General features: G+C 41.9%; 1 protein-coding gene across 3 annotated transcripts in view; it reads right to left on the bottom strand.

Moving 5' to 3' along the window:
• Positions 1–22788, bottom strand: part of KIF26A (kinesin family member 26A) — a 244091-nt gene that overhangs the window by 19118 nt on the left and 202185 nt on the right. For all 3 annotated transcript variants that reach the window (XM_068254227.1, XM_068254229.1, XM_068254228.1), the window contains exons 6-12: positions 18022–18231; positions 15839–15932; positions 13287–13549; positions 12847–13030; positions 7934–8093; positions 6727–6889; positions 1298–4508 (exon numbers count right to left, since the gene is read on the bottom strand). In XM_068254227.1, coding sequence (XP_068110328.1) covers positions 1298–4508; positions 6727–6889; positions 7934–8093; positions 12847–13030; positions 13287–13549; positions 15839–15932; positions 18022–18231 — 4285 coding nt within the window. The remainder of the gene's footprint in view (positions 1–1297; positions 4509–6726; positions 6890–7933; positions 8094–12846; positions 13031–13286; positions 13550–15838; positions 15933–18021; positions 18232–22788) is intronic.

Below are 22788 nucleotides of genomic sequence, written 5' to 3'. Positions count from 1 at the left end.
TTGGATGCTTTCCATTGAAGAATAATGAGCTGTGTTTAACTGTTTTAACGGTTTGAATGCTGTTCTGCTACATTTTTTTTTTATCTGTGGTAGTAGATTTTATGCTGTTAATAGTGGCCTTTCCAGAATCCCTGCCCTACATGCTTGATTCTAGCCTGAGGTGGCGTCAGCTGAATGTCACCTAGCATGTGTACATAGCTTTAGGATCTCCCCCTGGTTGTAAATTGTCCCTCTGCCCTTTTTATCATCCCTGTGCAGACTGCTATCAGGACATCAGCAAAGACAGAGTACGGGATAGCTTTGAGTCATTCATGTATGGTAAATATTAAAAATGCCATCGTTATATTTTTAAAACCGGGCTTAAATCTATAACATAAGTATATTGCATTATTGATCTGCACACTATCGTTTTAATCCAGACCATTATCTCTATCATTATCGGGATCTGGTATGCAATTTTCACTCCTTGTAAATCTGCTTTCAAATATCCGATAATGCAGGAAAATCAGAAAAACAGCAAGTGACAAGGTCAAGTACATGAGTATGCTCCATACATGTCTGGGAATACTTTAAGCTTATATTTAAATGTCCAATATCACCAAAAGTTATAAAGTTCAAAATACAAATGTACATGAGATACATTTGTCACAGAGTAAAATGCACTATACTTTACTTTTTCTATATTCCTGTCACCTACAGTAGGTAGTAGAAATTTGACAAAACAGGCAAGTTTTGGACTAGTCCATCTCCTCAAGGGGGATTCTCAAGGATTTCTTGATTTTCAAAAGTACTTGCTGAAAGGCAGTTGCTCAGTCCAACTGTCAGCATGGTGTGCAAATGAGTTCTGAGACCAGCTAACATCTTTGCATAGATCATTTCCAGGAAGTGCTTTTGTTAAGAATAAAGGAAATACTGAGAATACCCTATGAGAAGATGGACTAGTCCAACACCATGTGAGATTTGGCAGATTTTTACTGCATACTATGAGTGGCAGTGACATAGGAGAAAAGTAATTGATAGTGCTTCTTAATCTGAGGGAAAAATTACTTCTTATAGGTATGTGTTTACATGTATTTAAAATGTTTCTGTTTTTGATATTATGGTCCATTAATCATTTATAATATTATGTATCTCAAAACAGAGTGGGCATATATATCCATCAACTGATTTCTATCAACCGATTTTCCAGAAGAACACATTATACTTACACCATGCTACAGGAAAAATACAAAATAATCATACTATCTAAAGACACAGGCCTCAGCTGAGGAGGTATGTATACAATTTGTTCAGTTACCTCTTTTCTTTGGGGATTTTAAGCTCCTCATACGTCCAGATGATGACATTCCACTCTCACTCATTGAGTCGTGGGCTGATGATGCACTTCCTGTGGCCTCACTATCCCGGATCATACTCTCGTAGCCACTGCTTCCACTGTGGTAAAAGAGGGCTGTCCTGCCCATTGCTGGGGGCAATTCACCACTCAGAACACTGCTATTGTCACTGCCATGGCCACTGCTGTACCTCTGCGGCCTCCTTGGTGCAGTGATCTTGCTATAAGGTGAGGGAAGAACAGGTGTTTGTGATTTCTCATCACTGAGGTTAACACCGCTATCATTTCCACTGTCAGAGTCAGCTGACCCCCGAAATGGCCCTATCTTCCCAGAACTGCCAGAAGCCAACTCGTTAACCCGGTTGTTGGCAGCCCTCAAGGCTTGTTTAGTCCCCATAATGGTTCCCCTGGCTGGCTTGCTGTTGATGCACTGCACAGATCGAGAACCTGCTTTCCCACTAGGAGGAATGCCAGTACTTTTTATGTTAGTCTGATTCAAGGATTTCACTGAAGAACTAAGCGATTTTGAGCCGTTGGTTGAAAGGCTGCGATTTTTGCTCAAGTTTGTTGTAGCTTTTTGGGTGAGAGAGCTTTTAGCCTGGTTGTTTTTGGTGGTGGAATTGCAGGAAGGTGGTGAGGTAACTATATTAGAGGCAGAGGGAACGCCAAGCCTTGGCACAGTTCGGTTTGTTTTGTTAATACTGCCTCCACCACTGTTATCACGAATCCCACTACTCCTTGAGCTCATGGATGCTACACTATCACATCTTTCTAGAGACATGTGGCTTCCATATCGCTGGACATACTCCGATTTATTGGATTTGCTCTTTAAGCTAGATACAGCTTTAGGTAACGAATGGTCATTCCTACTAGTTTTGTTGGCTTGTGTTTCACAATCCTCTTCTGAATTCAAGGCAGACCGGCTGCATTCTTCTAATCTACCAAGGCTATTTGAATGCAAAGGGTTATTTTTATTGTCTAGACTTGACTTCCGTACAGGGGGTGCTGGAGGTCCAATTCCACCAGGTCTTGGCAGCATACTAGCTTTTTGAGGCAAATTCTTCTTAGTCCCTGATGACTTTAAACTACCATCACAAAAAACGGAGTCAGACCCTACTTTGTTTCCATGTTCAGTTTGAGAGCTGTAGGTTGTTGTAACGCCTAAAGTTGTGGCACCTCTCTTAAGCTGGGGTACTTTAGTAAGAGGCTCAACCTTTTTAATGGATGGTTTAGGATCCACTTCGCAGCCATCTACTACTCGCTGTGAACATGCCAGCATTGTTTGCGACTTCAGAGCCTTAGGTGTACTAGCTTGTGCAAGTTTTGAAGTCAGTATAAATTGATTGTCTGCACCAGGAATGGAAGATTTAGAAGAAAGTGGCTGACTTTCAGTCCTTCCCTCTGAGGGATTATCCATCCGTGTTGTCCACGGGTCTTCAAACATGCTTTCCTTGCCATTCAAAGCACTAGGGTGTGTTGCGGATGAGGTAGATTTATTTTTCCGAGGAAGACTAGAGTGGATCGTGTCAAACGACAGTGTACCCCGGGGAGCTCTAGTCTGACAATTTGCTTGGTAAGCGGTTGGCATAGCTTTGGTTAGCTCAGAGGTTTTAAGGCTCTTCTCGTTGCTAATAAAAAACAGACCAGAACCAATACTATCATTGTCCATTTCAGAAAAGCAAAACCCGCTATCATTAAGGGAATTTTTTAGATTCTGGCCTGTCTGAATATTTGTGTCTTCTGAATCCAGGTTCAAACAATCTACAATCTCACTGCTTTTACGAGTTAAGTTAGGAACTAAAGTGTCATAGCTCTGTGCTCCATCGCTTTTAATTGTACAAATACTGACTTCGCTCAGCCACGAGCTAATGGATGAACGCCGGCTGCTGACGGCACATTGATCCTCTGCTAAGGGCACCACAATATCAATGTTGACACCAGCAGTGGTGATCTGCGATGTGTAGGCATCAAACTCATCATTAATACTGCTGATAATACTAACGGGCCTAGAGCCAGAAGCAAGGGCTTGCAACGAACAGTCACTGTTAAAGCTAATGATACTGGAAGGTCTACCATTGTCAAGAATATTACCAATGGACAACTCTTCTACAACGGTAAAAACAAGTTCATCTTCTCCATTGAGCTCAACAGGCTTCTGTACAGTCACTGTGGTTTTTAAGATATCACGATCAAAGCCCTTGCCTTTCACTGCTGAGCAAATTCTACGTACCTCAACTGGACCAGGCTGTTTGGGAGTGCTACTGTTAACTGGAAATGTGCTGCCTAATAAATTGTGCTTATCCTGGCCTCTTAATTTGCTCATGCCAACAGGAGGCGTTCTGACACTACTGCTCATAACAGGGCTCTCTTGGGAGTTCATTTGAGGAGGTGGAGGTGCAGGACTGGGTAGAGGTCTCCTCATAAGGAGGATTTTTTCTCTCACGGATGGATCAGCAGATGATTTTGGTTGTTCCTTACTTTTGCCAGCACTTGACAATGGATACTTCTGCCTTTCTGTGATTGTCAGCTGATCTCCATTTGAAACACAGTCCAAACGTGTACTTTCAGCTTTGGCATGTTGTGGAGACTGTTCAAACTTGAGATGAGGTGCACTTGTTTCCAGCCCTGAACAATTTTGCGTAAAAATACATGATGAAACATTACTGGCTTGTACTTTCTTGGGAGAATGTGAGGGCTTCTCCTGTACTGGCATAGGTTGTACATTTTCCATGGCTTTTGTAGGAAGAGTTACTGAGGCAGGTTCTTCAATAAAAAAACGTGCAGGATTCTCACTACCATCAATACACTCAAGTCTCTCTTGAAGCTCTGCAAATGTGTTGCATTTTAAGTGATCGTTATCGACAGTCCGGAGGCTTGCTAAGTTGTCTTTGCTTCTTCTCTTGAGCAGCGAAGGTATGATGGGAACAAACTCAGGAGGACCTTCATTGTCCGTTAATTCCTGATCAGACAAAACTGCTCCATTGGGACCAACGTAAATAACGGTGTCACATGACTGTTCACTGCTGGAGGAATAGTCCGGATCACTATGGATTCCTAGCCCAGGGAAGTCTGGATCAAGCACTACCGTCCTTGGATGGAAGGGCCTTAAGTGTGGGGGCCTTCGGGAACGGCCTTCTTCACAAGAGCTTTCTCCTCCAGAAGAACTTGAAGCATACTTGAACATGGAAAAGAAAGACAACACAGTTAGCATCGAACAATTAGACATTTTTCTCTAATACACTCTGCTTAAGCGTAGACTTAACTTCTTTAAAAAATCATTGCTGACTATCAGTAAATGATAAAAGTAGAGACTATGAGGTTTATTTTCAAAGGCTGGAGAGCAGTGGAGAACAGGAGGACACAAGAAAATACAAGTGAAACAAACCTCAAAACCTGGAGTGGAGTGTTGGAAAACTTTTAGGAAGCAAAAGTATATAACCCACACCAGGGTCATATCAGAATATGGCAAGGATAGCTGAAAGGTTAGTGAATTGAGAGTTTATGCTATAGCACTTGCATGCACACACCTTCAGAACTTTTAAAAAATAAACTGCATTAATAAAAAAAAAACATTCTTACTGCATTTTCTTATGTAACTGCAGCGGCACAAATAGTCATGGGCTAACCTTTCAGCCAACCTAGTATATTCTGATATGACCCAGGTAAGGGTTGCAAATATTCAACCCCTAATCGCAGTTTAGGTTTGTTCCATCACACACGTTCTTTTTTGGTTTCCACTCTTCTCCAAATCCTTTGTGTCAAGATTAATTTTAAGGCCATTTCAATTAACTTACATGCACGGGTAATGTTTATTGGATGTTTGAAATATTTATAATCAAATGTACAATCCTGGGGTAAAAGCCTTTTTTACTCAGACTTGTATCGCTCTCATTCATTTACGTGGCCTGAAGCTTCATGCCCACGTCACGATATTTCAATTTTTCTTGCAACTTGTGAGTTCTTTGCGCAACGAGTGATCGCTCCTGTGATATTGTAACCTGGATACATGTGCGCGATTAAGTGAACATCATTTTGCGATGTGTGGCCGATCGGTCAAATACTGCTCTGTGCTGCCGCAGGAGGCTTCGGAAGTCTTCTGGAGCCTAAGTGCTCTTGAAGACGGGTGGCTCCATACTGCGCCAGTGCTACTGCGCTTTATCGCGCACTCACGCATGCACAGTATGGAGCCACCTGTCTTCGGGAGCACTCGGGCTCTCGAAGACTTCCGAAGCCTCCCGTGGCAGATTCTAACAGTGGTGACAACGCTAGGTGAGAGGGGACCGTGAGAAGAACGGGAAGGCTTTATAGGACCCCGAGCCTTCCCTCTCCTAAGGTATGTATCTGGTTTTTTTTTTCAATTGACATTAGCTTTAAGATCCCAGATGAATCCTGTGCAAAGTGCCGCAATCGTTTGAACTCTTGTTCGCATCATCATGTGACATAGCGTGTTCCCACAGGTAGGTAGATGGATCGGGGAATGCTCCATTGTTAGATCGCATCGCTAAGGGTTCTCCTATCCATCTTCCAGTGGGTACGGGCCTTAAGACTAATGAGTGAGTGATAAGCTGTGTGGAAATTGCTTACTGGGCAGTAGGCCTATAATGCTCCCAGCCAGCTGGCTGGCTCCATCTGCCACAAGAAAAGGGTATATATCAGCCATATAGACCTGCTTTTCTGTGATAAACTCCTGGGGGCAAACACCAGCAGCAATTTTGCTACCAGGCTTTATTTCTGATTGAAGTCCCTCAAATCAGTCGAGAAACATTAATTTTTCTTGAGGAGCATTTGCAGAGAAGAATGTGATGGGCATGATCAGGCAGGTGACTGACTTGTAGCTCTCTGAATGGCTGTTTGCAATCATGTGATCATGACCGATTTCAGTTCGTTATAGACTACACAAGAAGCAGAAGGTATACATGATCCCAGTCAGCCATTCTGTGCCTCACAAATGCGTCACCTAATCAAACCAGTCCTACCCCTTTCCCTTATTCTTCTCTAGTATAATTCATGTAGAATGCATTCATCATATCCTCACAGCACTAAAACAAGACCTTGTAGCTCATACAACACGGGACAGTTAAACCACAAGGTGGCGCTGAAAATAATGTAAGGCCTTAATTTTTAATATTTTATGAATATTGTCAGATTAATAAATACAATAGAATTGTAATTTAGCAAAACAATGTTTTGAGCAATAAATAAAATTGTACTTTTATAGATAAATAAAACAATCTGGCAACAAACATAGTAAACACATAAAAAAAATCATTATGTTCCCTCTAAAAAATAAAATGCACAATGATGTTATGTATTATTCATACAGGGCCACGGTGTAGAAATTAACAGGGTTTTTTTATTCCCCTACACGCGGTACAAAGAGAGAACAAACTAACCTTGGATTTTTTCTTTCTCATTCGATGAATCCTTGAAGCGAGCTGAACAGTGGCGAGGGATTCTGGGTAATTTGCTGGAGAATCCGAGATGTGTGCAATCATGGTTGTTCGGCAGTTAATATTCCCCAGAGATTCCCTCAGGAGCATAGTTAATTTGCTGTCCCTATTTAACAAGGGAGAATGTGAATTAAAATTCTGCACTGGGCATTTGTTCCCGAGGAAAAAGACATTCCCTTTTTTTTGTTATTCCAATGCTGTAAGGGCATGCCAACAAGCAAGTAAAAGGATTACATTAAAAAAATACCAGCTGTTTGTAGAGCTATAAATGACAGCTTGCTGTAATTTAACCTGGCCAGACTGCCATAAACTTGAAGACAACTTGCTTAATTCCCTCCCTCGGCTACTAAGGGATTAATTATTTCCATTTTTGACACCAGATTTTGCAAACAATTCAAGGAATGAAGCAGTTAGTTACAGCTAATCATAATATTGATGGAAAGAAGATCCGCTTGGTCTTCTTTTCAACATCATCAGTATGTTTTCCTAACTGGAGCTTCTGCTGTGCCGTAAAGAACTGAAGTTAAAAACTAGATCTTGATTTTATATTTTAGAATATTGATATAATTGTCCTGAAGGCGTCTCTCCAGGTCAGAGATAAGCAAGGCATCCACAAATCTGGCCAGAATTTATTTAAAATAAAAAATAATAGTAATGTTCCCATAGTAAGCATGCAGACCCAACCCTTGAAGATGATGTGATGAATAGTGGAAAAGTGATCTCCGGCCTGGAGACTATATTAACTAAGCCGAGATGTTTCTTTCATGCTGTTCACTTAGAAGTTTTAATGTAATTTTTTTTAAACTAGGAATTTTAAAACTAAAGATTTTAAGGTAACCTTTATAAACTATTAATTTTATAGCTATCATTAAAAATATTGAATTGATCATTTCTATTGTTTTACAATAATTGAATGAAACTAATGATCAAGATTTTCCACCTCTATGATTTCATTAAAACAATTGCAATCGTCCAATGCTTTTCAGTTCAACTTTGCATTGAGGCAATCTTTTTACTGAATTGTAGGTGCTAAATGGTCATTATTGAAACATGTGTGGCCCTATAGTCCATGCCTCCACAGGTACACTAGATGTACATTTAATGTCTAGCTTGCCCATTTTAGCAGAACTAATGAACTTGACGGTCTTACCTATACGGGATGTGCTTGGCTCCATTCACCAGAGCCATTATGACGCTACCCAGTGCATTAAGTGATAAACAGAGTCCACCTCCACCATCACGACTTTTGCTCAACACTTTTTCACAGCTCCCAAGGTCAATAAGGTGCAAACGGCTTCGTCCCCCAGACACTGCCATAGAAAAGAGAAATCAAGTTGTAACAGTATTGTATCACAGTATTCCACAACACTGATATTTCAGAGGCTGCATGTAAATGCTCTACCAGCATTCAGCTGTTGTTGCCTGATCATAAGCGGCCAAGAGAAATTCTAAAGGCCCTTACCCACAACCTGATTTTTCCAACGGCCATCAATTTTTTTGAGCAAGGAGCGATCGTTTCCGTGTTCTCATGATGTGGTTACAGGCACACGATCACATAAATGACGTTTAGCAACACGCATTGATTGATTACAATTGTCGACTCCACGCAAAGCACCACGTTCGCTTGACTTCCCGTTTGCGCCCGTTGTTTGATGTCGCGTGTACCCACCGGCTGGAAGATGGTTTGTGGAACGCTTGACATCAGAGAGACGTCATTGGGGGTTCATCTTCCTCCGTTGGGTGGTGAGTATTTAACTTAAAACCTGCTATGCTTGACCATCTTTGGGAGTAAATAGCACATACTCAATGAAATTGTTTTCCTTCGTTTTCTCGTAGAAGATAGTGGCCAATGTATCTAAACCGGAACCACTGTACTTTTTTTTTCTAGTAGATTAAAAGGAACCTAAAAGCCATATACTGAAAAAACACAGCAAAATACAGCACTGATTCTCAAAAACATGGCATTACAGGTTATTAGTGCCACATTTCCAAAAAGCAAGGCCCACAATGTATCGCTTTCGGATGGAGTGCTATCAGCCAAAAATTTTAGATGCATGCGTAGCTCACAAGCATGTAAACAAAATATTTTGTCACCCACTATCTTGAAATAATGCATTATGGGTGTTGCTTTTTGGAGACATGGAAGTTTACTTTAGGCCACTAGAAAGATACATGGTGGTTCTGAATCTACATAACTGAAATGGGTGCTCCATAATCTGCATCACAATTTAAAAAAAAAAAAAAGTCTAACATGTAACCTATTGAAATATATACTCGGCTATAAGTCGCAAAATTTAGGACTGACCCAAAGTACAAAAGTGGGGGGGTCGACTTATAGTCGCATAGTCCTAAATTTTGCGACTTACAGACTGTGTGTGTGGGGTGGGGGGTTTGGATGTGGGGTGTGTGTGTGTGTGTGTGTGTGGAGGGGATATTCACCATCCATCGCTGGGCGCAGTGTCCTCTCTCTTCCTCTCTTCTACCTCACTCGCGTCTACCCCCTCCAGAGATGGTCCGGCTCCCGATGTCACATGACGTCGGGAGCGGAAGTTACAGCGCGAGTGGAGGAGAAGCGAGGAGAAGAGAGCAGACTGCGCCCAGCGGTGGATGTGGTAACGGACAGCTGCAGCGGCAGGGAGAGCAGGCAGTATGGAGGCAAACATCGCACCTTCCACAGCCTCTATCTTCCATCTACCACGCATCCCCTTGTGTTGATACCAGCGTCTCTCCTGTGATGATGTCATCACAGGAGACGCTGGTATCAGCGCATGGGATGCCTGGGAGAGGAAGTAGATGGAAGATAGGTGAGATGTTTGCCTCCATGCCCGCTCTTCCCACCGCTGCAGCCAATACATGGGGGCAACTGTACTGGATACCTTCCTATACTGGGGGCAACTATACCTGGCTGCCTAACAATGCTGGGGCATCTATACTGGCTACTTACGTATGCTAGGGGCAACTATACTGGCTACTTTCCTATACTGGGGGCAACTATACCTGGCTGCCTATCAATGCCTATCAATGCTGGGGCATCTATACTGGCTACCTACCTATGCTAGGGGCAACTATACTAGCTACCTACCTATGCTAGGGGCAACTATACTGGCTACCTTCCTATACTGGGGGGCAACTATACCTTGCTGCCTATCAATGCTGGGGCAGCTATACTGGCTACCTACCTATGCTAGGGGCAACTATACTGGCTACCTACCTATGCTAGGGGCAACTATACTGGCTACCTTCCTATACTGGGGACAACTATACCTGGCTGCCTACCTATGCTGGGGGCAACTATACTGGCTACCTACCTATACTGGGGGCAACTATACCTTGCTACATACACTGGATGCACCTACCTGCCTAGTCTATACTGGGGGTAACAATACTGGCTACCTATACTGGAGGCACATAACTGGCTGGCTTACATATAATTACATATAGACTTATACTTGAATAAGTGAAAAAATCCACGTTGTGAGGGTCAAATTTGGGGGGTCGACTTATACACGGGGTCGACTTGTATCCGAGTATATACGGTAAGCTATTTCTGTATGGCCAGCTTTAGACATATGGAAATAAATATCTGCAAATACCCACAGTTTTAAAAATTCAGAGCTGTATTTAAAGGACCACTATCCCGAAAATTTGTAAAATTTTAAATACAAGTTAACACCAGAGTAAAATTAGCAAAAATAAATTACTGTTCTCCTATGTTGCTGTCACTCACATTATTTAATAGAAATCAGACAGAACTGACAGGTTTTGGACTAGTCCAACGCTTCATGGTGGGGTTCTCAGCATTTCTATTATTCCTTATAAAGACACTCCTTAAAAAGGATTTATACAAAGATGCTGGCCAGGCTCCCTGCTTGCTACACACTATTTTACAAGTTGGAAGGAGCAACTGCCATTCACTAAGTGCTTCTTAAAATAAAGAAAACACCAAGAACCCCCATTGAGAGATGGGCTAGTCCAGAGCCTGTCAGGTATGTGAGATTTTTTGTACCTGTAAGCAGGGGTGCTCGGATACCCCTTTTTAAAATACGAATTGGTTCTGATTTTGGTTACCCAGATATCCGGATCCAAATCGGATATCCGAATCCGAACTTTTTGGTATCCGAGTAAACTCGGATATCCGAACCCAATAACCGTCTGGATTCAGATATCCGAATAGAAAACCAGAAGTGACCTTAAAATGACTTAAAATGCTTCCAAAAGTCTCTTCAAATGGCAAAAACCCCTTTCGGAGGTCTCTTTCTCTCTCTCTCTCTCTCTCTCTCCCTGTAAGTGACAGCAACAGAGGAGAAAAGTGATTTGTGTCTTATTACTCTGGAAGAAACATACTTCTTACTTGTATGTGTTTACATGTCTTTTACATTTTATGATTTTCACAGGCAGGTTTTGGCAGTTGTTCTACTCTGTTTTCATTGAGTTGTCTGGAATCGCTATTTAGATATATGCTGTCTTTCTTCCCTCCATGTTATTAAACTTCTTATGTTTGCAGCGACTGTGTTCCTAACACTCTATAGTAACAAACGTTTTCTATTCTTGATATCTCAAGAGGAAAATGAAGCGGTTGACCTCTCAGTACTTCACAACCTTTGCATTGCCCAGCCCAGCCATTATTTCATCCTACAGCCACTTCCTTCCATTTTGTATTCCCGCAGCACAAATCACCCTCCAGGAGACGACAATTCCACATTCAACAGTAGGAAACCCCATTGTTTCCCATGAACCTGCTAACAGCATCAGTCTGGAAGGTGCACCTGTAATACAACCGATGTGTTTCTGCTCACAGGAGAGATGACATTTGTGCCAGATTCAAAGATGCAGAGCTTTATTTAAATAACATTTCATCTCACACAAAAACAGGAAGGGGGAACGGTATGCAGCACTCCCAGACAAGTTTCTACTGCAGTGTGTGGCAATGGAATTTAATGTACTGTTCACTGATAGAACAAGGATAGTAAGTTTTATTTATCATATAGCAAGACTTGCAAGAAATCCATCTGTGGGCACACCTGCCCTGTACATGCGTAATGTTAATTTATTAATATTTAAATTTATGAGGCTGAAGCCTATGAATGAAAGTGAGGAAAGTGAAAACATTCAACTAACTGTAACGCTATGGTAACCAGTCCAAAGTCCTTTGCGTTTTCGGTCACTCTCTCCCTAAACTTGCCTGAGCCAACTATGGCCAACACTCTGCAGAGTGGTGCACAGGAAGTGAAGGTAGGTACAGGAAGTTGCTCAATAAGGTGGAGGAGGCAAATGCAGGGGTCGGAATCTCTGTGCTTCATTACATCTTGAATTTGTTTTTTGAATAGTGGGTTTCTTCATTTGGAAACCAGAATTATGACGTACACCACAGTTCAGCACCAAAGCTAATGGAGAGGGTTTTGAGTTGCAGTCCACATCATACTCAACTTGACTACGATTCAAATGAAGCGCAGAGTCATGTAAAGAGCAACATGGACCACGACACCATGACCCTCTCCACTAGCTTTGGTGCTGAACTGCAGTGTACGGCATAATCCAGGTTTCTGAATGAAGAAACCCGGATTCAAACACCAATGCTATTTACATCAGTCAGACATTTAAATCATAAATTACTCCCTCTACCAGCCACAAAAAAAAAGAAAACGTATAGCACGAACTCCTACTTCATCCCTTATGAAATTAGTACATCTCTAACTAATGAAAGTAATCATGAAGCAGATTCTGAAAAGGAAGTGTTAAATAAAAGCACACATCCTGTCTCTTACCCTGAAAATGTATTCTGTCATATCCAGCCATATGAAAACTACAGTTAAAATCGATTACTGGAGTAGCCAAGTTACAGCTCAACTTGCTCACTCCCATGTGACCACTCCTTTCTGATGACTTATGCTGTAAGAGTGTAGAATAGAGAAAGGACATCATAAGTCATCAGAAGGAAAAGGGTGAGGAGTGATCACTTGGAAGTCAGCAAGCAAGCTTGAGTGAGCTACAAGATTTTCCGTTTGGTTAGACGAGACAAAAAAAGCCCATTTACAAGCAATTTAATTTACGTCTAACACATACTTCCTCCTTTGCCACTCTTCTCCATCCGATATTGGTATATATGCAAAGTAAAAAGCATATGAGAATTCCTTCTATCTTCTTCATCACAGTCCGGCGTACTGGTACTCCTCGCCGCAAGGGCCGCATCCAGAAAATGAGCGGCTTTTTCTGCCGTGGGGGCTCTCAGCTCGCTCTGGTTTTGAAGCTGGAAACATGAAAAAAACAGAAAACACTTAATTAGGATAAGGGTGTTCTTTCTTCCTCAACTGGCCAAGTCTCTCGGGCAATCAAAAAAACAAATATGTATGCCCAGGGACTAGAACTCTGGCTTGTAGCCAAGCAACAGCTTCATGAAGTCCATAATGGCCAACAAAAAAAAAAAGAAAAAAAGGAAAAAAATACACACAAAAGAGATCTGAAAAGAAGAAACTATATAAATAATCTACGGGATGCTATTATACCTGAGTTCCGCATATAGGATCTTCTCGGAGATAAACTCCCGGAGATTGACCGTCTTGAAGGCTACCAGTGGCTACTTCAGCTAATAAGTCTTTAAGGTTCTCATCTTTACCATGGATTTCCACGGCAGATACCCGGATGGAGAAGCGAGTGCCAGTCTTTTCTCTGCGCTCGTTGATTAGCTTGAAAAGCCAAGAGATTGCACAAGGGATAATCCCAAGGCTCTGCGTGGAGGCATCTTTGCCAATCATGGTGTAGGTCTTACCTAGAAGAGAAGACTGTGCTGGATTCTGATTGTTTTCAGGACAATGGATTCATTTGTACAGATTATCAGACATTCAATTCCGTTCAAATCTCCAGGTGCAACACTGCAAATATGACAGCTGATCCCAAGTTTTACAGGAAAATTCTACTGAGTGCTGTCCATCTTAGAAGGTCACATAGCACATAGCCATTAAAGTATTATTGTACAGTCTACTTAAAGGACTGCTATACCAAAAAGGCGGGGGAGGAGGGGGGGGCATTGACATTCTCCTACCTTATAGGATATCACAAAATGGTTTTATTTCTTATAATTACTGTATAGCTAGTTTCATAGTCACAATCACAGAGGATGCTTTCCTTTGTAAAATACTTGCCTTTATTCTAAAAAAATCTCTCAGTTTTTATATGTAAAAACTCAAGGCTATGGAAATAACTTAGGTTGACTCATTATACAATTTTTTGTTGCCGTTTTTACATTTGAAAACAACAGAGCATTTGTTAAGATCTGTAATCAAAAGGACATTAATTAATAAATATGAATTAGTTAATACATTCTTTTGTTCTTAGACATCTTTACAAATGCTCTTTAAGGTCAGTAGCATGGCAAAATGCGTACTACTGCACTTTCTATTGAAGTCAATGGCCTGCTTGTAAGGTCAGTAGCATGGTGAAACACGTACTGCCGTGCTGGCTATTGAAGTCAATGGCCCAATTGTAAGGTCAGTGGCATGGAGAAACACGTACTGCCGCACTGGCTATTGAAGTCAATGGCCCAATTGTAAGGTCAGTGGCATGGAGAAAAGCATACTGCCGCGCTGGCTATTGAAGTCAATGGCTCACTCAGGGATTTAAATATTCTGAATTTATCTGCATTCCGTTCATGCACCTTCTCCATTTTTACAAATGACACTCGCACTTCCCAATTACAATGTACTTTGCCGGAATCCCAAAAATTGCTAATGAGTGTGGTACACATGAGCGCCAGAACCGGAAAATGCCTGAAAACATACAAATCAGAAATCAGCATTCTGCGGCAGAAATCGGTATTTTGATATCGGAGTGGGGAAATTGGCATACTGCAGAATTGGGGGGGGGGGGGGGGGAGGGGGGGAATGAGGCCAATCACAAGACTCGGCCAATCAGAGAATCAGTAATATACCGTGGAAGTCGGAATACCACAAAAATTTTAGGCCAATCTCAAGACTCGGAAGTATTGGGCCAAACAGAGAATTCTGTAGTATTAATTGCATACATCCGCAAAATATTGTGGATTCCACAAAATATATATATATATTTTTTTAAATTACCTAACTTAACAAAAATTGCAAAAAAAAAAGAAAAAAAAAACCCAGAGAAAGTCGGAAATTCAGATTTCCGTGGAATTCTGCAGACATCAGAAAGACACTTGTCGCAATGCAGAATTCTGTCGGAAACGGAAATCAGAATTTCCAACCATCCCAACTGGTAATAATCGTCAAGTGTGTGACTGCCTTTAGTGTGTTTTTATAACAGATCAGTGAAGCTCCCTTTAACCTATTAGCCGCTTCAGTAGAGTTATCTCGTTTGAGATAAGTGCACTGCTTTTGACCTCGGTCGTCAGAACTCGTTGTGCTGGAGATTTTTGGAATCCTTTGATCTCCCTCTAATAGCAGAACATATAGAAACTGAAAGTCCTCTGTTATTGTCTGACACTGCCCCCTAGTGACAAGTGGCCATAAATACACATTACAGCAGTACTAATTAGAAGCAAGAAAAAGTAACAAATAAAGAAAAAATGTGCTAAAACAAATTGGCCTAGAGCACTTGCAAGCTTCTAAATAAATTGGCTGCTATAGACAGCAAATACATCAGCATCTCCTAGTAAGAACAGAAGATAGGCTTTTCTTAGGAGACCGGAGCTATTCTCTGAAAGCCAGCCTGCTTCCCAGAAATCTGGCATCCTAATCTTTCCAATAACAATTTTTGCATAAAATCATGTTAGGAGGAAGTCAGAACATCCATCCATCATAATCACCATATCGGCTTCTTTGCTTTGTTTCTTTACCAATAAACAGCTAAGATATATCCATATAAAAATCAGGCACCTAACATAAAATGCTGTAATGATAAGACTCACAAGGTTAGGCTGGTGTATTTCAGAACTTTCCTGGAGGAATTAATCCAGGCAAGTTTTGCAACTAATTAAAAGCTATCATCTATTTGCATTCTGTGTGTTTGCTGAACCATTAAGTGACAGCATGTAATTAACAGACTGACATAGTAATTAACTGTAACAAATCTGGGAGCTTACCAAGCTTGATATGACCAAAGCAAAATATGCATCCATCTGCACCGTTTACGACAGACTGGAGGACGTCCGCCACAGTCCCAGAGCAAACTTCTGCCTGAAAACACAGGACAAGGCAAACGGTCACCGCTGGTTATCTCAATGCATGTTGCAGGAACAAAGCTTTAAATCTACAGTTTTATTACATAACAAGTACTCCCGGTTACTGGTTCAGGGTTGAGGAGATATAAGAGGCCTGATTTACTGTGGAGACCCTAAGTGACTCAAAGAGCCCACAATTTAATTGTCTCCACTAACAGAAACGGTAAGGAATCAGTGGTGTAACTACATTCATGGGGCTCCACAAGCAAAATGCTAATGCCCCCCCCCCCCCCCCCACACACACACACACGTTCACTCCCTTTCCCTCACCTCCCCTTGGTGCCCTTCACGGCCTTGGGGCCTATCTCACAACTATGATAAAATTAGTGTGGCCATCGTGATCTTCACACCTATAACAAGCGTAACCACCTGCGGTCTCCCCTCTAGTTATGCCCCTGTAAGTAAGCATTTAGGCAATGTGACTATCCTGTGACCACACCTCCCCAGTCCATTTACAGTTTCCTTTTTGGGTAAACCAGGTTTTGTTTCAGCGCAGTTCGATTGGACGTCAGGTATTGGCTTTGCATTTGTTGTTGGTTAGCTATGCCCCCCCTCCCACCACACACACACACACCATTTTTAGCATTTCTCCCTATCATTAATTTTTTTTTACTCTAACCGATACTCTTAATTAAGTCCTCACCCCCACCCTGACATCTAAGCTTAACTACTTCCTGATGCCTAACCTTAACCTTCTCACCTTAACTTCGATGTTTACTGATGACTTAACGTAGCCTTCAGTAGAAAAAGTAAAGGCCACTGCACCAATGGTGAAAAAATGATGTGCTGATATCACCTCTGGAGCCACAAGTGTCATGCAAAATACTCCATACGATACGCACCATCAAAAATAGTATCTTTATTTATAGCTTTAAAGGCAATTAAAATCCATATATGGGTTCGTACAAAATGGATGACGCACAGGCGTTTCGGGCCATCATAGGTCCTTTCTCAAATCATGACCAGCCCATTATGGGTTCGTACAAAATGGGTTCGTACAAAATGGATGACGCACAGGCGTTTCGGGCCATCATAGGTCCTTTCTCAAATCATGACCAGCCCATTATGGGCTGGTCATGATTTGAGAAAGGACCTATGATGGCCCGAAACGCCTGTGCGTCATCCATTTTGTACGAACCCATATATGGATTTTAATTGCCTTTAAAGCTATAAATAAAGATACTATTTTTGATGGTGCGGATCGTATGGAGTATTTAACGTAGCCTTCAAACACAAACAACTAAAGCTAACCTCCGTCTTCTCTATCCCCTGACACTCTTTTTGTACTCCTATCTGCATTGACACTTGCCTTTCATCATCCATTTTGGTTTAAACTCATTTCCAGTCCATTGTTCATTCACCAAAATCAGTTTTTTAGTGCTGGGTGCCTCAACTTTCATCCTCTGGCCAAGCACTGGCCCCCAACCCTCCTGCACAAAGACACACTGCTTTGCACAACATGAACCTGTCAATGAAGATGAGGAGGCACAATCAAGCAGAGAAGATAATTTATAGCAGGTACTGTAACCAGGTCCAGTTTTATCAATAGGCACTGCAACATAAAACGCTGTATTTTTCTAACCCCTGTTTTCACCACAGCAATGTAAATGGTCTTTTTTCTTGGTGGCCCTTGAGATAAATTATGTAGGCTTCTGAAATGACATTTGTATGCTCCACTGCTTCATCTTTAATAAAGGCACCAAAACTGCCCTGAAACCCTCGAATTTTAATCCACTGACTTGTCCAGTAAAGAACAAATCATTTTATTTGTAGCTTTCGATCTTCTGACAGTGGTTTACATAGTGCTGTAAACAGCTTTGGTGCACACTAGATCAGATCTTGAAGAATACATTAAAAATGGTATAAAGGATGTTATAATGTGTGCTCTAGGCATAGTGATAGGAGGGATAATCGAAAAAAAATTCAACCGTTGACTTGCTAGTTAGTTACGGCTGAAACGATAGTGTAGATGCTGCTATGCACAGGATGTATATATGCAGTGAATGCTGGGCTTCTTGGATAAAGCCTGAGATGATGTCACCCACCTGAGAAGCATCTTGAGGGAACACAGAATCAAAGGCAAACATCTTTGGGACAGCGACCATGGCTCTTCTGTGGCCAGACATGGTGGGGCCACACGTTGATGGGTCATAAAGGGTGATCTGTTTTTTTCGAGGGTCCACTTTTAAAAAAGACATGGATTCCGATGTGTCATGAATCCCTTGAGATGGAGAGATCCTCAGCATTACCTTCACCTGAAATGAATATCAAGCTTTAATAACTGATACATTACAAACTAAAACAATTAAAATCAAGTTTCACAAATGTACCCAGTGAAAAGAAAAGAGATCCTTAAACTATTTCCAGCTCGGGTCTATCTCCAGAGTTCCAAACAAGAGCATGACGTTACTGCAATTTTGCCAAGTGGGACAATGAACAATTCCCCGAGCATCATCGTGGATCATTTGTTTGTCGTTCACTTAAGACATTCAAACAAGATCAGATCGATGAGTCATTAATCGTTCCTTCCTAGCATTTTTTTCTCCCTGTGTACCAGGATATAGTCAAATGTCCACTATAGTCTAAAGCCAATTTCTGAATGGAAGCCAACTTATCTGTATGTTTTTGGGATGTGGAAGGAAACCAAAGTGCCTGGAGGAAGCCCACACCAACATCTTGCAGATAATGTCCTGGTCCAGATTGCAACCAGAGTCTATGCAACTTGTGGCACGCGGAATGGATGTGCCCCCCTCAACACACACACGCACTTGCCCAGATTTTATTTGTCATGCCCCTACCCTACCCCTGAAGCCAGGACATTGATGCTCTGCCCCCTCCAGTCAAAACATACGGTGCTAGACACGCCCCAAGCCCATGAAGTTGGACAGCACTGCACTATACCACCATGCTGCTCAATCAGCTATATTATATGAAGCCACGCCCCACAGCACAAGGTGTGGTTGGTACCTAGTGGTGTGCATTGTTAGGCCCTACTTCCTCTGTGAATAGCCACTCCCTCAGAACCAGCTGGCACGAAGTACAAGAGTTTGAGTACAATTGCAAGATCAAATGAAAACAAATGCAGCTGTAACAGGTTACTGGCCATCAGTCTGACCGCTATATTAGCTATGGCGTCTCATTTATAGTAACTAGAGTTACACTTTAAAAATACGGTAAGCTGCTTTTTCATTGGTGGCTGTAGCTCAATGTCCTTTGCAAGAAGTTATTAAAAGAAGAAGAGGAACATTCAGGTCATCTTCATAAGAAATTCCACCACTTAAATCAGCCAGAGCTATAAAAATAGATTTTAATATATACTGCAGTTAACAACCCCCATTTTCATTTTACCATATTCGTCATTACAGAAACTGGAATCTATTAGGTCAAACCTCTTTAGCATCTCATCTCCTCTGAGTAGCCTGAGGCTGAAGTGCTGAATTCTATAGGTTATAAAAAAAAAGACAACCTGAATAGATTTTATAAGGTGGGAGGGAGGGGTTCCTGACTCTGCATGCTGCATGTGGCCTGGAGATTGAACGAACCAAAACTCTCCAGCGTATATTAAGAACACTGCTCCAGCCGAAGAAGGATCCTTATCTGATTTGCATCTGCTGGGGAATCATTTTCTACAGCACTCATGACTAAGTAGCCAATTACATACACGCTTCTATCGGCACATTGCTAAAGACGGCTATAAGAACTGAATTACATGAAAAAAATACATAGATATACACTTCTAAACACTTTATTTAAAGTGAACCTCCGGACTAAAAATCTACTTAGCAGAACTGAAAAGGCTTGGTGTTTCTTTAACAGTTTCACAGCATCAGAACTTTGTTTTTCTTACCAAAGCATCATTTTTAGCTGCATTTTTAGCTAAGCTCCACGGGGTGGGTAAGAGATTATATTACCCATCTATTAAATTTAACATAACTAATGTAACTTAATGACAGTATTTTTGTTTAGGCTGAAGTACCTCTTTAAGTACAATGAGACATTGCATTTGAGGAAAAAAAGGTTTCTGAGGCATTTTTTAAAAGGGAACCTAAAGTGAGAGGGATAGGGAGGCTGACATATTTATTTTTATTTTTTTTAAAGATGCTTTATTTTTAAACAAGAATTTTCAATAAAACAGACAATAAAGTAGAAAGTACCAAAGCAAATTTTGTCTAGTAATCACATAAAGCCACAATAAAAGAGCAGCGATCCAGTGCTGCCATGGCATAAGAAAAAACAGCAATGCAGTGAGGAGCTCTGTACACTAGAGGTGAAAGAAGAGCAAAATTGCCACAAACACCTATTGGCACATAATGAAAAGTCACATGGCTGCCCCCATGTGATCTCCTGAGAGTCTCAAATCACCCATCTTATCGTGTATCAAAGGGATGGAATTTATTTAGTTTTAAACAATGAAGATTGCCTGACTGTCCTGCTGATCCTGGGATGCACCAGCTAGGAGACGTTCACAGTGCGGTGGGTGCGGTATAACGGTGTGTGGAATGTTACCACACTGCAGCTATCTGATTCTAGGAGACACCTTTGGCTATCCAATCGGGGGAGGAGGGGGGGACATGTCTGACAACCTAATACTGGGGGGGCAATTCTAGACCCCTAATACTGGGGAGGACCCCTCTGACTACTAATTACTGAGGGGGATACCTCTGGCTACCTATTACTGGGGGGCGGGGAGTGACTCTATTAGCTAAACATCCTGAAAGCAAACCTGGAGTGTTTTTAAAATAAACAAAAACAGATACTTACCTAAAGAGGGGGAAGACTCTGGGTCCTATTGAGCCTTCCTGTTCCTCTCACGGTCTCCTTGTTCCAGTGCTGTCTAACCCATTCAAATCTCCAGCTGCAGAAGGCTCCGGAAGTCTTCGTAGGCCTGAGTGCTCCCAGAAACGGGTGGCTCTGTACTGCGCATGCGTGAGAGAGCGCACTTGCGCATGTGCACTACGTCTTCAGGAGCATTCAAGCTCCCAAAGTCTTCTAAAGCGGCAGTCTGCTAACAGGGGTAACAGCACTGGAACGAGGAGACCAGGAGAGGAACGGGAGGGCTCTATAAGACCCAGAACCTTCCTCCTCCTAAGGTACCGTGAGTAAGTTTTTAAAAAAAAAAACGCTTCAGGTTCACTTTAAAACTGCATATATTTAGCCACATCCACCTTCCACCGCGACTCGTTTAGCACTTGATTCATTCTGTTCTTCCCAGTGTGTCCCTCTTTCTCATTTTCAAATGTTGGGAGGTATGCTATAACTAACTATAAATAGACTGTATAGCGTAATCTTTAGGCCGCCCTGTACCGTCTGCAGCACCGGTTTGGCTGGATCCATGGGTAGAGCAGGGGCGCTCTGTCTGCATCCTCCTTGCCTGGGGGCATCACCTCTGGCTACACAGCAAATGAGAGAGGAAAAAGGAAGTGCTGGAGAGATAGGACAAAGCAAACAAAGAATAACTAGGCAGTGATTATCTATAATGGTTATTGCCTGGGTGTGAATGCTTTATTGTGTCTGTTTTAATTGCACCGCTGTTTAACTCCTGCAGGGCCGACGGGACCTCCTTGCGTAAAAATATCTAGAATATAGATCTGGAGTATGTTCATGTAGGATATTGCTGCATGGCTTCTACATCAATCAAAAAGAAAAGCTCTGCCTTGTCGCCGGGGAAGGAGGGAGATGGGGAGGGGGGACTCTAATTAACAACGTACATATACAAAATATTATATATGCTAATTTTTCTTGGCTACTATACACCAGAGACCGTATTCTCATATCTCTTGCATTTTATGACTTGGATGCGCAGACACCAAATCCATCTCGTCCTCAAGTATCTTCTGTAGACATATAATTACATAGTTTTTACATGGTGACTAGTGAGCCCCCCTTCCACTCCCTCCCTGACACCCAATCTTACAGCCCAGCTGCCACCTGATAATAAAGGCAAGATTAACCTTCGAAACTGCTCAGGCATTTCCTAAAGAAGAGTACTAAAGGCCCATACCTACTAAACGATTTTTACGCAAACAATATTGCATAAGTAGACCAGGGTTAAAATCTCAGTTCTGCCTGTTCAGTAAGCCAGCACCGATTCAGTAGGAGACCTTGGGCAAGACTCCCTAACACTGCTACTGCCTATAGAGCGCGTCCTAGTGGCTGCAGCTCTAGCATTTGAGTCCGTCAGGAGAAAAGCGCAATATAAATGTTCTGTGTCTGTCTGTCTGCTTAACAAACGATTTTCTGCAATATCGCACAAATGTTTGTGAAATGATGTTCAAAGATGGTCAATTGCGTGTGATAATAGTTTGCTTTGAACGACTGCCATGACGGATCCCATTGTGGACGGTTGTTCCATTCGCCATTGATCCCCACGTTAATTACCGTGATCGTTCAATACAACATGTTTGCACCCGTCGTTTGTTCCTATGTTTGCAATTGCGGAAGATGGCTCGGGGAACGATCGTTCGTCAGATTGTTCGTCATACCCCCTGATCCATCTTTCGTGGTCCTGTGGTGAGTATGTGACTTAAAAGGGCGCTATGGCGAAAATGTTTAAAATTTAAAATATGTGCAAACATTGACAAATAAGAAGTACGTTCTTTCCAGAGTAAAATGAGCCATAAATTACTTTTCTCCTATGTTGCTGGCACTTACAGTAGGTAGTAGAAATCTGACAGAGGCGACAGGTTTTGGACTAGTCCATCTCTCAATAGGGGATTCTCAGCAAGGCCTTTATTCTTTATAAAGAAATTCCCTAAAAAGCATTTAAACAATGATGTTGGTCAGCTTACCTGCTCGCTACACAGTTTTTTGGC

The sequence above is a fragment of the Hyperolius riggenbachi genome, chromosome 9 (genome assembly GCF_040937935.1).
Source record: "Hyperolius riggenbachi isolate aHypRig1 chromosome 9, aHypRig1.pri, whole genome shotgun sequence".
NCBI lineage: Eukaryota > Metazoa > Chordata > Amphibia > Anura > Hyperoliidae > Hyperolius > Hyperolius riggenbachi.
Note: the sequence above shows the minus strand (reverse complement) of the source record. Positions and strands in the feature narration are given on the sequence as shown.